Source organism: Microchirus variegatus (genome assembly GCF_963457635.1).
Source record: "Microchirus variegatus genome assembly, chromosome: 3".
Taxonomy (NCBI): domain Eukaryota; kingdom Metazoa; phylum Chordata; class Actinopteri; order Pleuronectiformes; family Soleidae; genus Microchirus; species Microchirus variegatus.
In genome coordinates, this window is record NC_139804.1 from 24,366,036 (window position 1) to 24,381,759 (window position 15,724).

The window sequence follows — 15,724 nt, forward strand, 5'->3', positions numbered from 1 at the left end:
GTCAGCCTTGGTCTTCACCTTACAACACACTCCCCTGCCCCTGCTGCTCAGGACTGAAGAGGAATAAGAAAATAAAAATGGAATGGCTCCTACAGGTGCTTTTACTTTTTTTTACTTTTATTTTAAAAAATGGGTGACACCTGGACATGGATTAGCCCAGTTTTACAGAAAAACCTGAATAGCCAGTGACGTTGAACAGGTCCGAGTGTCCTGCGTTTGAAAAGCCAAAGCCTCACAGCCTACAGTGCTGGTCAGGACTATTTCTGACGGTCCATATATGAACTCAGCAGGAGGCTGGAGACTAACTTCACTGTCCCTCTGCAAAGACAGACAGCTGAGGTCACCAATCGGCCTGTGTGCCGCTGCTCCTCTGGAGACCACGTCCCACCAATCGTGCTCTGATGGAGACAAAAATAGCCTGAGCAGTGTGCGTGTGCGCGCGTGTTTGCGTGCTTGTGAGCGTGCGCGTGCTCTCACTGCCATGCCTTGGCTGCGCTCTAATAATAGAGGCGGCTGCCTGCTCCTTTAAGAGCCTACTTGTTGCACCCTCTCCACAAATTATTGATATTTACATTAAAACAATGGTGATCAAGGTGTTCCTCGCGACGTCCTCGGGATCCACGGCGGTAAGCATCCACTCTGTGACACTCGGTCCTTACGATTTAAACGGAATACTTTCACGTAAACCGATCAGCACTTTCCCCTCTCTGACTCCACCGCGATTGGAGAAATTAAAGATACTCGCATCTGATTTAACCCGATTGAAAAGACCATTGACCTGTTTGTGTTTTGATTCATGTTTATATTCATGTTGCTTTCTTAGGTCCGTCTCATTCACATGCAGAGTTTTTCTCGAACAGGGACACCCGCACTTTATTTTGGCACGGACCCCCGATTTAGACCACATAGACTGAGTTTATCCCCAACTATCAACCTTTTTCCTTGTGTTTATGATCAGATTCAGCATGAAGTCTGTGTCTTTATGCGTGAAGTAGGTGATAATCTGTGCAGGGGCAGTGATTGAACTCTTAAAACAGGTTGCGTTTTGGCAAAGCTACATAAGCAGCTTGAACTGGTCCACTGGTGTCATGGTGGCCCACTTGGACAGGAGTCAGGACTGTTGTCTCACTGCAGAGAGAAAGACCTGTTTTGTTTATTCTGGGTTTCCCTGTATACATGGGGGAAAAAACAAGTCCCCAATCTAAAAAGGCTAAACTTTCTCACGAGTGTTTCCCAAACTTTTAATAGATTGGACCATCTTTTAAAACATGGCAAACTTTCATGACCCAATTCACAATATAAATGGTGACAAGAGAAATGAGTGCATGATATAACTTTCCTGTCTACTTAAATTTAGGAAAAACTAATTTTATTTTGAACAGGTAAAACCATTTCCAAGAGATATGTGTTTGATAAATAATTCACAACTTAATTTGATCAATGCCATGCATTATTTAATAGTTCTTAATTCTGACCGAGTCTCTATCTGTCTGTCTATATTTGTTTGCCTTTTAAATGTCCTTTTAAGCACGTTGTAACTAAAAGGTGCTTTATAAAAACGCAATTATTAGTATGAAAAATCTTATAAAATATTCTTTTGTAAAAAAAAAAAATAAATAAAAAAAAAACCCTGCTTCCCAGATCAAGAAGAAGCAACAAGATGTGGTTGGCTTCCTGGAGGCTCTTAAAGTGGACTACGCTCAGTTGGACATCGCCTGCAATGAGGATAACCGCATGTGGATGAGGCAGAATGTTCCAGAGGAGATGAAGCCTGCTAACGGCATCCCACTGCCCCCTCAGATCTTCAATGAGGAGAGCTACTGTGGGGTAAGGACATGCACTACTCACAAAAAGTTAGGGATATTTGACAAGAATATCCCTATAAAAAGTTCATGCTACTGTAATATTCTACCATGAAAGCAGAGCCTTTAAGTAGAAGGATGCAATAGTAATGTATTTATCTCAAAGAAGAGCTAACAACACTGGTGGCAAAACCACAACAAAAAATCTCAATGTCTCAATAACTTAATCAGTTTTGAAGTGTTAAACAATTTTAAAGGGTTAAACTTCTTCTGGTAAAGTTCTGGTTCAATGACAAACTACATCAGACAGTTGTTGACAGTTGCTTTGTTAGAGAACAGCATGTTATTCAATAAGTAGTGAAACATTGAACAATTGGACGTGTGCATTCACAATTTAGAGAAGGTTAACTTAAGTTCACCTGTAAAGGTTATAGTGTATATAACTTATAGTTATAGTGGAGTTGTGTATCTACAGTGAGGACACTTTACGCTGAAGACTCACGTTAGCATCTCCACAATGTGGACACCTGTGCGAAATTGTTCAGACTTAACATAACATTTAACCCTTAGAACACAGAGCATTTAAGATGCTTGTTTCCATTATATAGTAAAAGGTATATACACAGAGGCTATAAGAATGTGCAATAAAAAGTGTCATATTCTATTTTTCAGCACAATCTATAGACAATCTGATGAAAAATATATATTTTTTTACATTTTCAGCAAATATAAAAGCACACATGAGAAAAAAGTACAAAAAAATGTTTTGAAAATTTGGAAATAAGTTTGCCTGGCTCGTCTATTCTGTCCCTTTTGCACAATTATCACTTTAAAAAAAAAATATATGCAATGTAAAATGGGTCATAATTTTGACTCAACAACACATTTTGGAAAGCCCGAAGATGTGACCTATAAACACCCCCCCCCCCAGGATGTCCATATAAGGAGTTGTGTATTATTCCCGCAGCAATTTACCAAGGGTGCACCTGCTGTGCCGTGTGAGCACTAAGGGCTGACGTGAGCATTGGGACATGTGGATAAATAATAAAGTGATCAATAAAGTGCCATTATAATAAACTCATCTCTGAGTTATTATTTTAAGAGATTAACTTTTCTTTACTCGTCATTGATTACCCTGGTCGCTGCTCTGTACAAGTTACCATTTGTGCAATAACAATGTACAGATCTACTGTATTTATGTGGTTAATAGTCTCATTTTATATTTTCCTGCAGGACTACGAGACATTCTTCAATGCCAAGGAGGATAACTCAGTGTTTTCTTTCCTGGGGCTGCCTCCTCCTCCTGGCTCAAAGGTTAGAACTACTGACTACATCACAACAACTATCTAATGATCAATAATGATACAATGCTAGCTGAAGTGTTTCAGTTAAGTTCAGTTCAGTTGTATATACTATATATTGATAAAAATCATCACTGTCTTTCTCAAGTACCAATTACCCACACATTTGAGGAATTCATTATTATTGTATTTTGCATATTGTTTACAAAGACAGTCAAAGTGAACCAGAACATCGCACAAACATTTTAAGCAAAACTACAGTGCAACATACTCTATAGAGAAAAACACATCTACCTTCAAGGATCAAGGAGCTTCATTTGTCATTCAGCATGTAATGAACATGAAAAATTAGATATGGTACCCAGGTCTCGGTCTCCAATGCTTATTAAGTAACAAAAATGTAATGAAATAGGTAAAAGAAAGAAGATAGAACCAACAAATGTTGCCTTTTTCCACACGTATGAGTCAAAAAATTTACATCTACACTAAGTGGGGGTCAAAGTGCTTGTTGAATGATGTACACTTCACAATAAATAAAAGAAAATTAGAATGTAGACCGCTATAATTAAAACACCAAACAAGCTTACATATATACATTAAATGTTAAAACATACCTAGTATTATAAACTGTATATATTCTATCACTTCACTGCCAGCTGTGCCTCGGCCACATGTGCTGTGTTTAAAAGGAAGAGGAGGTCAAGGGCCATGTGGTGGTGGGCCACATGTAATCGACTGGGGAACGACATGTGGCCCGCAGGCCACCAGTTTGACACCTCTGGTGTAATCTATGCAAATGTTTGAACCAGATGTCACAGCTCAAACCAGACCATTTCAAGTAAACAACAGTCACAGATGGACGATGTCTGACCCCTTCAGAGATAGGGAAATTTCATTTCAGATGTCACTTCTTCAGCCTGAAGCCAAGTCATTTTCCAAGCCTTTCACTAATATTTTTCACTTCTGAATTTGTTGAAATAGAAAAAAAAAATTGGTTTGACGGATTCTGTAGAACTGATTTATCTTAAACCTGGTCATTTTATCGACACAGGAAGCACAACAGGCTGATCAGGTGCACATTGTGGAGAACGGGACCAATGCCAAGGATATGAATGCAGAGGGAAACCAAGATGACTCGACAGTAATGCTGTTGTTTTTTCTGCTTCACTTCACTGTGTCTCACCTTTTCCTTTCCCATATAGTGTCTTTTAACATCCTCCCTTCTGTCCAAACCTATCACGTTGAACAGATTCGTAATTTCACAGTCATCACACGTGACTACTTTTTCCCCCCCGTTTTGCATGAATGCATTTTTTTTATTTCACAGTACCAAAGTAACGGGTTTTCATTATAACACTGTGGTTCTGCTTCAGACTGTCGCAGAATTGCCGAGCAACCTTTAGGTCATATTTTCTCTTTCATCTCAGTGTACAGAGGACTGTAGCCCAAGTCTGAAAATACCTAAGAACATACTGAATATATCATTTAATTCTGGATAAGACATCTAATATATAAAGACAAATATAATTCTGCATACACAGAATTTGACTTGTTTTATTTGACATATACATCTCTTTAATGGGGAGACCTGACCAAGATAGCTCTCTAGTTACAGTTTAGTTAAATAATACACAACACATACATACAGTATATACAATACAGAATATAAAAGCTGTATGTTGTTTACTGCCTGTTTATTAAATAATGTTACCTCCAGCAGCCTGTTGGCTAAGAGTAAAGACTGTAAGCACTTTGAAATTATTTAAAAATCCATCAACTAGCACATCTAAGTGAAACTATTCCTTTAAGTCCATGACTGTTCTCAGTGATTGTTGATGATGCATTGATTGTAACAAATCTTTGATTTTCATCCAGGTTACTGACACTCCAGTCTCCCAACTTTTAACTGCTCCTTCTCTCCCCGTCTCTCTCCTTCCACCACAACAATGACTAACATCTACATATTGAAGGCGTACTGTGCAACATTATATATAAACAAACGTCCGTTACATTCAAATCATTGTCAAATAAGTTCAGCGATGCACGCAGAGTGGTGCATTTTATGTCGCATCTGAGCAGGAGAGCTGAAAAAAAAATGTAAAGGGACATTCTAAAGTAAAGGGTCAAGTAAAAGTGACGTGAAAGAGCTTAAAGGTGCATTATGTAATAAATCTAAAGCAACTGGCCATAAAATCCTCCTAATATGTCACAGAGACTCAGGAATAATGTTCATATAACATACTGAACTCACCAACAACAACAGTATAGCCAAAATATTTGCAAATCATGTTTTGGCTACCTACTGCCGTCTACCAATCATTGCAGTCAGTAGAGTCTCAGCTGCCGAGCAACCACGGGTTGCCAGTTACGTCAGAAAACGAAACCTAAAAGACCTCGGTGTTTTGAATTTCAATGTAGTAACCGTTTTTGGCCACATTCTTACATAGGGCACCTTTAACATAGACAGCATCCATAATATTGGGTTTTTGGCTTTGATTTTTGGAGAGGTGAAAGTGGGCATGACGATGGATATCCATGAGAAATTTGGTGATGACTGATCACTGTTTTCATACATTAAGCTACGTTAAGCTTTTTCATGTTAAGCGTTCCAGAATGTCCCCAAAGTAAAGCAAGACAGCTTCATACAGCAACACTGTGGCTGCAAACACTACAAAGCTCCCATGAAAAGTTTCAGAAGTGGATTCTACTGCTGAAAAGGAGATTACAATCCTATTTTCATATCGATCGCAATTTTGGTTCCTTGCAAAAGTGATGGTGCAGTATTGAAATTCACTTCCTGAACAGCTGCCTGACGACGTGCCTGCATGTGCCACTCACAGCTGCCATGCAGCTCCAATTAAGTTTCCTGGATGCAGTCTAGACACGTAACGCCGTGTCAAAAGACAGATATACAACACATTACTTACCAAAGTACTGCAAAAGAGAGAGATTCCTGAGACAGACCTTTATTGTCGCAATACGCAAAGATCATACAGTGAAATTTGAGCAAGGCTTTCGTTTCACCAGACTATATTCATACATTCACTCAGGCATTCATTCAATCGTAAAAAATAGTAGAATCTAAAAATATAGATGTATATAAAATACTTTGTAAGTGTAGAGAAATATTGCATAGATTGGGGGTGAGAGTGTGTGTGTGTTTGCAATGGAGTGGGTGAAGTGATTATTGTCCAGGAGAATGGTGGGTAAATGTTCTGCACTGGTATGTAGTTTCAGAACTTCCTTGATTTCTGAGCTGACCTCCTCAGTGCTGTTTTTTTAAAATCTTTTATTGCCTTTCATCATCAGTTGTTGTTTTCACCTCATAATAAGGAGGTTCCAGTGGAGGAGCGCAATGGGAATGCACACGGAGAGGAGGAGCAGACAGAGGCAGCAGATGATGCTGAGGAGGTAGCGGAAGAAGAAATTGCAGATGATGAAGCCAAAGAAGGAGATGAGGCTCCTGCAGAAGACGAGGAGGAGGCGGAGGAGGAGGAGGAGGAGGAGAAGACAGTGGAAGTAAAAGATGACAGTATTTGCTTCAGCCTCCTCTCGTTTGGTCTCTCCCTCCACTTCCTGATTGTTCTTAATGATCTGTTCCCCTTCACCTTTCTAACACTCCTGGAATGCTCTGTTAACTCCCTTCAACATCGATTTTTCCCCTTTAATGTTGTTTCTTTCCTTCCCGACAAGGGTTTGCCTCCTTTTTAAGCTCCTGTCTTCCTGGTTCTGCATCTCTTTCTCTAGTCTCTCTGGATTCAGTCCACCACTAACATAAAATATGCACTTTTCCCTTTTAACATTTTCAGTTTGTCCCTTTAGCACCACCGGCCAGTTAACCTGCGTCTTTATGCATTTCTGAAAGTTTTTATGTTTTTTTCTTTGTTTGAAATATTTTCTGAATTTTTCACCTCCCTTTTTTTTACTGATGGCACTTTACCTCGTCGACCATATTAAAGATGCAGTAGGCAGGATTTTTTTGCCATTAACATCCTTTCATTGTCATATACATCAAGTGATCTGAGATAGAACAATTATTCTGCTCTTCTGCTTATGTTTATAGCCTCACGACTAAAGCCCAATATATACTTCTGCGTAAAGTGCTCTGCGTAGGTTACGCAGAGTCCTCTGCGTCAACGTAGAGCCTGTCGAAGAGCCTCTGCGTCGTCTCCGACTGCACAAAATATTTTTTAAGTGTCCGTCACTCTGTCAAGGGACAACGGAGACGGCAAGAGCTGTGATTGGTCCTCAGGACAGCCTGAGCGAAGCTGCTCTGTGCCGGCTCACAGTGAGCACCCGAGCGTCCACAGACGCGGAGCTGATCCTTGCCGACAACGCCGCTGCCAAACTATAAATACGTCATATTTTAATACACAAACCACATGTTTAGACTCTAAATGGCCAATTTCTCGCCTCAAATTATCTTAAAACTGCGTTCCGTCACACAGAAAAGTGAGAAACGGCAACTGTTTCAACAACAACAGTCTTAGGCCCTCTTTCTTTCTCGGACGCCATTGCTCACTGTAGCCTGAAGCACAACAACCTTGTGCAGCGACCCCTACTGATCGGGCGGGAAATTGCAGCACGTGTCCGTCACCACGACGCAGAAGTATAAAGGCTCGAGGCGTCTCCGTGGTGACGCAGTCGGATAACGCATTACGCAGTCGGAGAAGTATAATGTGGCCTTAAATCTGTATCTCGATGGGAGGCTTTGACCGATCACAAGATTACAAAGAGATTATTTCTGGCGCTGCAGCAACAACAAAGTCTTCCTTTGCTGCAAAGAATCCTAAAAAGGAGAATTAATGCAATAAAACACATGTTAATATTGAGACTGTTGAATGAGAAACAAATGTTTTTGTCTGTGCTAATCTGATGACAGGAGCTCAGGACAGAGAGTAGTGATCCCAACATTTTCCACTATCTATTATTATCTAATATTTTTCTGGCAATCCTGCCTGCTGCAACTTAAACAGCCATGTTCAGTGTGTCAGCATTGTCCTACAATCACCCCAGTGTGATCTGTGAGTGATGTACAGTGAATAGTGTTTATAGGGTTTACTATTGTCCATATAGTCTGATGTAGACTCTTAAGTCTCACCTCCTCTTTCATCAGGCCCATGCAGATGAGGTAGAGGAAGAGGAGGAGGAGGTGGAGGAAGAGGAAGAACAGGTGAGTTAATTTAAAGCTCACGAGCATGTAACAAAATAAAAACCATAGCGTGCATGTGTTTCAGTGAATTTCTGGTCTTTGAACAGGATGAAGCTGATGATGATGACAGGGTAAGAGGGGACATTGTTATTTTTTTTGCCAAAAGCAAAAGGCGTTTTCAGTAAACGCAAACAATACCAGTTTAATCTGAGTTGCCTTTAGAGCTCAGTAGAAATTCTGTTTCTGTTTCATTATTTCAAGCCCATACTGTAGACACAGTCACCATGCACTGTACTAAACGTACCATACATTGCATGTGAAAAACAAACACAGGATGTTCATTAACCAACTTTTTCCTCTTTTAGTTGTTGAGGTGCTGGTTCAGAAGTGATCTGACCAGTCGTCACCACTGCCCAACCATGTGTGCATGCCTTCTTTTAAAAAGTGCCTAACAAAATGTATTTGACCACCTGTCATAAAAACAAGAAAACGTTCAAAAACCTGTTTAAAACTAAAAATGTTATCGTTATTAATTTGGCAAATAACAAACTGAATTCACCTTTTTTTAACACCCAAATTAATAAAGCATAACATTCTACCACTAAAACAACATGTTCTATTCATTAATGCAAGTAAATAACTATATTTTTTATATAAAGTTGTACATTTGAAAATATATGTCATTTTGGTTAAAGTACTTCTATATTCTGGTGTATTAACCATTATAGAAACATAAAAAATGATTTTGATAATTACCAAAGCTGTTAATGTTGTTAATGTAGGTCAGCTGTGGCTTTGAGCGGTGGTCTAATAAATATGTTAACCACTGTACATGTACTGTATATATGTATGTACGTATGTGTGTGTATATGCACACACTATGCTACGTACTCTCATATACAGGTATGGCCACATCCACAACGCCTGCTAAGTCTAACATGAGCTAAACATAAGGTTTCAAATGAATATATTAACATATAATACACTGTCAAAAAGAACTGAAAAAAACAAACTGTATATTAATAATGACTGAAACTAAAACATTTACTCATTATAGTAGTGGGCATCACAAACTCTCTAGGAAACCTATACGCCAACAGTATGGCGATAATGCTTACATTTAATGTTTGAATCTTCTTACTCACTTTTAAAACATACTGTATTGACCTCACAACACATTAAATAATCCAGTGGTAATTTGTTATGTCTCTGGCAGAAGAATGGCAGCTATATTGACAATGGATCTGTCTTTTTTTTCCTCCCAAGCTACTGATCTTCTATTTTCTCCTCTGAAGTAGCTGCTCATTTGTTTGTATTATCTTTATTTCATGGCCTACACAGGTGGCACCTTTTATTCAACATTTCAATCTGTTTTTGCTCACAGAAAGCAACTCTTGGTAGTGAAAATGTGATGAACATTTAAACATTTAACAGCCAAAAAATGTACTGTACGTACAAAATAATGGATCTGTTTGATTTTGATCAGATTCATATTGTGATTTAGCAATCTTAAATGGCTTACTACACACACTGACTGGCTAACCTCTTAACGCAGCTGCATGTAAGAAGTGACATTTAAACCACAATAGTCAGTTTCAGGAGGTCTATCACACCAGCCATGCTCCTCATGAGTAAACTATATAACATTTAACCATTTCCTTCCCCCACTGTCCATCTCTTGGTTTGCTCTATAGGAGGAAGAGGATTTGCAGTCAGAGGTAACTGACTCTCTTTCATCGGTAGTGTGTGTTTCATGGTACAGAGCTCAGGGAAGGCTGCTCTGGTTGATTTAGGGAAGGAGGGGGGGGGGGGTCTTATCTTGTCTGTTGTTTTCACTCATCTCTATACTCTACTTATACTTATTTACTTTTCATCGACCTGTGTTTTTGTCCTCATCGCTCTTTTTTTTTCACCTCTCTTTCTGCTAACACCCTGTTCCTCCTTTCTCCCCAGTCCTGTTGCCGTTTCCTGACAACCTCAACTGTCTCTTCACAGTTTCCATGTTAAATCAGGAGATGTTTCTGTAGCGCATGCCTGTGGTGCTCTTTTGCTCCCCACACAGCCTGCTGACCTTCAATATGTTATTCCTTATAGGAGGAAGAAGAGCTACGGCAGCTTGAGGTAGATTCATGTGATGTTATTTGTTTTCCCTCACTGTGTCTTGTCTATTTCCAATCACTTTTGGTAATGTTCTTACTTCATCACCTCCCAATGCAACAAACTGATTTTTTTTAGTATTTCCATGCTGTCAAGCCCAAAGGGACCAATCACGTTGCTCGGTGATTAGTATGGCATCAGTGGTAACAACATTAAGATTCAGAATAAACTATTCATGACGACACTGTTGATCATACCAAGAGGTTTTGCTTGTTATCTCAAGTATGTGCTCTTCCTATGCTGTTATACATGCAGCAATGATTATACTATGACCACCAGTGAATACTTAAAAAACAATGTAATTTACTTCATTATGTACTGTGAGCAGCACTTATTTTTTCCTCTCCCACTTTTACATCACATGAATTGATTTATCAAAATTCATTTGAACAGTTCCTTCATACGCACTGCCATATTCCAGATGACAGAATGTCGATTCATTCCAATTCATCCCAAACTGGGATGACTCATAGAAATATAGATGACATTTTTAAATCTATTTTTATTGCTTGTTAATTCAGTCTAATTAGATTAAGTGCATCAGAATGCTTAAGCCAATATGAGTGATTCAAGGCCACACTCCAGTCCCCACCTCATTGGACACGGTTACTGTGTGTGTGCAGAAATGATTAGTAAGATGGTAGCAAAACAAACTCCTTGTTGTGGTGCACGAATTGAAATCAACTGAAATGAAAAAGTGGAGCTGCCCCAGAAATAATAAGCAAGTGGGAGGAAAACAAAGAAAACAAAGAATTAGGTGCTCCATGCACTATCATTAGTGTTGATAATAATGAGAAGCTGCTCACTGCTGCCAGTGCCAGGGGTCAACAAACGCTTTAAAGGGCCCCGTGCCTGTGTTGGCCCCCGATATGACAATATGAAAATCTGCTCCTACACCCATCTTGGCGCACTTCAGTTATTTCACTGATCTTCATTATTAGACATTCCAGCCTCTGCTTGATACTCTATCATTCCATCTTCACTGCTTTGCTTTGCTTTGCCCTATTTCCATCTATTCGGTCAGTGTCATTCAAACCTTTCTTGCAGGAGTAAAACAAACAAGGCAGTGAGTAGGGTGGTCTTGTATTTTGAAGCTTTTATTGACCCTCTTTCTCTCTCTTTCTGTTTGCTGCATGGACTTTTCTTCTTTAGCGATGTCCGATGGTGTGCAGCATGATTGATTGTTAGTGTTTTACCTAAATGTAGGGAGATGAAGCTAGTTACCAGTAGTTACCAGTAATAACTTTAATAACTCTGACACTGATTAAATCCCCCAATAGGAAGAAGAAGAGGGTGAAGTACAAGAGGTATAAGTGGATTTCTTTATGTCAGTGTTTTGCATGGTGTGAATCATACGTTGATCTATGCATGAGCTGGTTACATACAGAGACTGCAGGTACACAGCTGTCTCTTCCTAAAGAAGTCTTGCATCATGTGGTTCAGTGCACCTTGCGTCTGTGCGACTGAATTTAATTCAAAAGATGCCACTCTGCAGTATTTGTTGTTCGTTCAGCCTTCCTCTGAGCCTGCCAAGACATCCATCCATCCATCGTCTACCGCTTCATCTTGGGGCTTGTGGAGCTGCGGGTGTCAATCCCAGCTGACATAGGGCAAAAGGCTGGGTAGTTTTTGAACTGTAGGACACAGAGCAAACCCATGCAAACACCATGCAGAAAGGCCTCTTCTCCCAACCCGTTTACAGTTGCACATTGTGGCGATGCACTGACTTGACAGGGGGACGCACCCTTTTCTTTTAACGTCTTTTTTGTAAAGTTTTTTTTTGCTCTGAAACAAAGAGGATGTGACAAGATTCAAAGAAGATGGAAGAGATGGGGTTTCTTTCTGTGCAATCTTTGTTTTCCTCCCACTTGCTTATCAAAAACAAGACAGAAAGATCCACGTGTACCAACTGCCTCAAGATGACAGGATGGACTCAAGTCATTAAGGAATCTAATTATAGGTAGCGATGTCACCTCCCTTTGTCCCTCGGTGAGCGTGTTTACTTCAAGAAGGCAGTCAACAAGAAACTGACAATGCAGCTTCAGTGATTACAAGCAATTAAATACAACATTAAGGGCTTATCGTTTCATAAGCTAACACCTTAAATTGTGCACCACCTTAAGCACCACTCGAAGCTCCACCTTAGTTTCCTCACTTTCTCACATTCCTGCTGTTGCTACTGTTAACTGCACTTTCTGAAAGACCTCTCCATTTTAACCCACCCATCACCACAGCCACTAATATGTGAAGCCCTCCCACGTTCCTGCTCGTTAGAACTATGACTTTACACAACCCCCATCTTTTCTTTTTTCTTTAAATGCATCAAAGGAAGAAGAAGAAGAGGCAGAAGAAGAAGAAGAGTTAGAAGAAACACAGGTAGTATCATTAACTGCTGCCTGTGCTTTACCTGCCTGCAGAGTATATTGTTTCACTTTCATGACAAGGATGGACTTGTGTGGGACACAGATACACATTATTAGGACATACTGGTTCAGCCTAATCATGCCTGGTTTTATTGGATGTAACAGTGGGAGGGAAAATAACACAGTAACAGGCAAGATGCCTTTTTTTTCTTTGTTTGGAGAGAGGGAAACTCTCATCTGCTGTTTTTCCAAATCCATCATGTTAGAGGACAGGTCCAGATCTTTTTTTCCCTAATCCCATTAATCCCCTTCCACTTGACTGTGGTCAAAGAGATGAAGGAGCTGAAAATGACACAAACAATTAACAAATCTAATTTCTACTAGGATCATTTTACCTCAGAATAACTTGTGGTTGCAAATCTTCTACATCTGTCATCTAATACCGCTTTCCTTATTTTAACAGGAAGAAGAGGCAGAGTAGTTGAAGCCACGTGATGCAGATGATGTTGATTTACTACTGTCCAGGTAATGTAGAAGTCTTTAATTTGTCATGTTTTAATGCTTCTGCTCCACCATTGGGGGGCAGTGCGGCATTGGTTTGCCAACATCAAAGTATGAATCTTTGGCATGAAGTCAATTGAATATAACAACCTTTTAATTTAATGAACAAGTAAAAGCTTGGTAATAATAATGGAAAATGTATATGACACATAACAAATGGTTTAAGGCAATTTTATTCAAAAATAATGCCATGTAAAGGTATTACATTGACAATATCCTATAGCAATTATCATTAAAAGGTTATTATTTGGGTATCTCCTTATCTCATTATTAGCACACTACTTTGTTATTACCAAGTTGAAAATTGTTGTGAAATAAGATAACGCAATTTTACCTCCCTGTTACTTTACTGTGATGTCAATCATAACCCACATAGTTTATACTGTACAGCCCACTCTCCTTGTCTCACCATGCTTGTCATTTGGAAAACAATTAATGCTGCAGCATATTTACAGGCGACTGCATCCACTGTCCCCATGCGTTAACATTGCCTGTGGGTCTATAACACAAACATCTCACACTTCCCTCTTTTTTTGTCCCGGTGAGGCAGTGACACTGATGCTGTTGATAACCCTGATCTTCAAAGCCTGACATGTAGTTTCTCTGTGCACATCACACATCTATGACCCACAGCAGAAAGAGCAACCGAGCAGGCTTTGAACGAATGGTAGAAATGCTTCTCTCCCCCATCCCCCCACCCCCCCATTCTGTCTCCCTAACCTTGCGAGCCCCCTGTCAAGCCTCGTTACAGGAAGCTGCTAAGTGAGCTTCACGTGCCTGTGGAGGAGTGAGGATTGTTGGGGGGAGGCACAGTCACTACGATGGTGTGTGACCTGTTTTTTTCTTACATTTCAGCCTGAAGGAGCCTCCTGTTCGTCTCTGTCCCCTCAGCCCCTTATGCTTGACATCTTCAGACAGCCCCTCTCACCCACTCCCCAAGGCTTCTCCGCACCCCACTGGAAACCACTGGCCATATGTTTGAAGGCGACATCAAAAAGTCCTAACCCATATATGCAGCCCCCCGTCCTCTTTGACTGCACTTGTTGACTTAATTTTTATATTTTGTGTGTCGAGTCATATTGTCATGAAAATGTGCAGAGTAGCCATGTGGTGTCAGTTGGTTTTTAACGAGTAGCTTTTGTAAAATGCACCAGCAGTTGTTTTGTTAAAGTCAAACACATTTCTCATGTTGAAGAGATTCTAGTTCCCTAACACAGAGAGGCAGTGACCTTTTCAAAAGGAAACGAAGAGAAAATACCTCAGCATACCTTAGCTCGCATCTTCACAGATTTAGAGGTTCACAACTCACTCTAATAGTTTTTCTGTACTTGTATAAAAATGTCATGCCTTGATGACGTCTTGTATGTATAAATGCAAACTAAGACTCCTAAGACTCCTAATGGCCACGTGAGAAAGGTAACACACTGCAAGTTTGCAAACTACTCCACCACCACTACAATTACTTCTGCCCATACTTTTGTCTAATCAATGCACTTTGTTGAATAAAGGGTGAAACATGCGACTTAAGATCTGGATGCAGTTTAAAAAAATGCAATAAATTTGACTGGTAAAATCAGAAACACTGTGGTTCAGTTTTGTTTTATTTTAAACTCTTGTTCGTACGTAAATGAATGGAGCATTGTGCTGCCTGCATCAGGAAGCACATGCTTCGTCCCTAGAGATGTTGGGTTGAGGTGGATGAGAGCATTATTAATAGATGACACATTTGAAATGTTCAGGCATTTACTGTTGTTATCTTTGGGCACCATCTAAACATTGTGTATGTGCTAAATATATATATATAATAGCCTGTCATACCCCTCCCCCCCCCCACACCATTGTACAGGAGAATAAGAATGAAGGAATTTCCTCTTACGTCTTTGTTGAAATTAAGAGTTGAAACAAAAACAAATGGAAACTTATAAATGTTAACTGAATTGAATTGTAAATTTAGAAAATCCCATTGACTGACGTTATACATATTACATTATTAATAGTAAGCTGTGAAACGCTGGGTGCTCTTCAAAGGTTAACCATAAATCTGAGGGTTCATGAGATTACAGGACGGCATAGGACAGAAAATATTGAAAATGACTAAATGTATATGGACCTAATTGTAATTGTAATTTTCAACAATACACTGTTTTTTTCAGAGGCTCAAAGCCAAAAAAAAATCCAAATCACTGACAACCTTTTTATTTCAATGACTGCTTGACTGGTTTAAATGCGGCCGATTGGTGTGTTTTTGACTTTGATATAAATTACATTATAGATTGTTAAGCACGGACTCATTTTAAGCAGAGCACAGACGTAAAATTTTAACTAGTTACCTTTTATTGTTGTGGCTGATGGGTTTATTTTTTATAAGGTTGGAATAAGAGTTTTGTC

General features: G+C 39.6%; 1 protein-coding gene across 2 annotated transcripts; it reads left to right on the plus strand.

The window, feature by feature from the left end:
* The first annotated feature begins 464 nt into the window (after positions 1 to 464).
* Positions 465 to 14,916, plus strand: sh3bgr (SH3 domain binding glutamate-rich protein). 2 transcript variants are annotated; one of them, XM_083886621.1, is made up of 8 exons: positions 465 to 626; positions 1,642 to 1,827; positions 3,036 to 3,116; positions 8,220 to 8,276; positions 11,693 to 11,719; positions 12,741 to 12,788; positions 13,239 to 13,300; positions 14,192 to 14,916. In XM_083886621.1, the coding sequence occupies exons 1-7, from the start codon at positions 582 to 584 to the stop codon at positions 13,254 to 13,256; spliced, it is 462 nt and encodes a 153-aa protein (XP_083742747.1). In that variant the 5' UTR covers positions 465 to 581; the 3' UTR covers positions 13,257 to 13,300; positions 14,192 to 14,916. The 2 variants fall into 2 exon arrangements, with proteins under 2 accessions (XP_083742747.1, XP_083742748.1); XM_083886622.1 differs by lacking the exon at positions 12,741 to 12,788.
* The last annotated feature ends 808 nt before the right edge of the window (positions 14,917 to 15,724 follow it).

Bases quoted from the DNA above. Each gene is read 5' to 3' on its own strand.
- sh3bgr (XM_083886621.1), top strand. From the start codon at position 582: ATGGTGATCAAGGTGTTCCTCGCGACGTCCTCGGGATCCACGGCG. The intron at 627-1,641 runs GTAAGCATCCAC...CCTGCTTCCCAG, and splicing joins CGTCCTCGGGATCCACGGCG to ATCAAGAAGAAGCAACAAGA. The intron at 3,117-8,219 runs GTTAGAACTACT...CTCTTTCATCAG, and splicing joins CTCCTCCTCCTGGCTCAAAG to GCCCATGCAGATGAGGTAGA.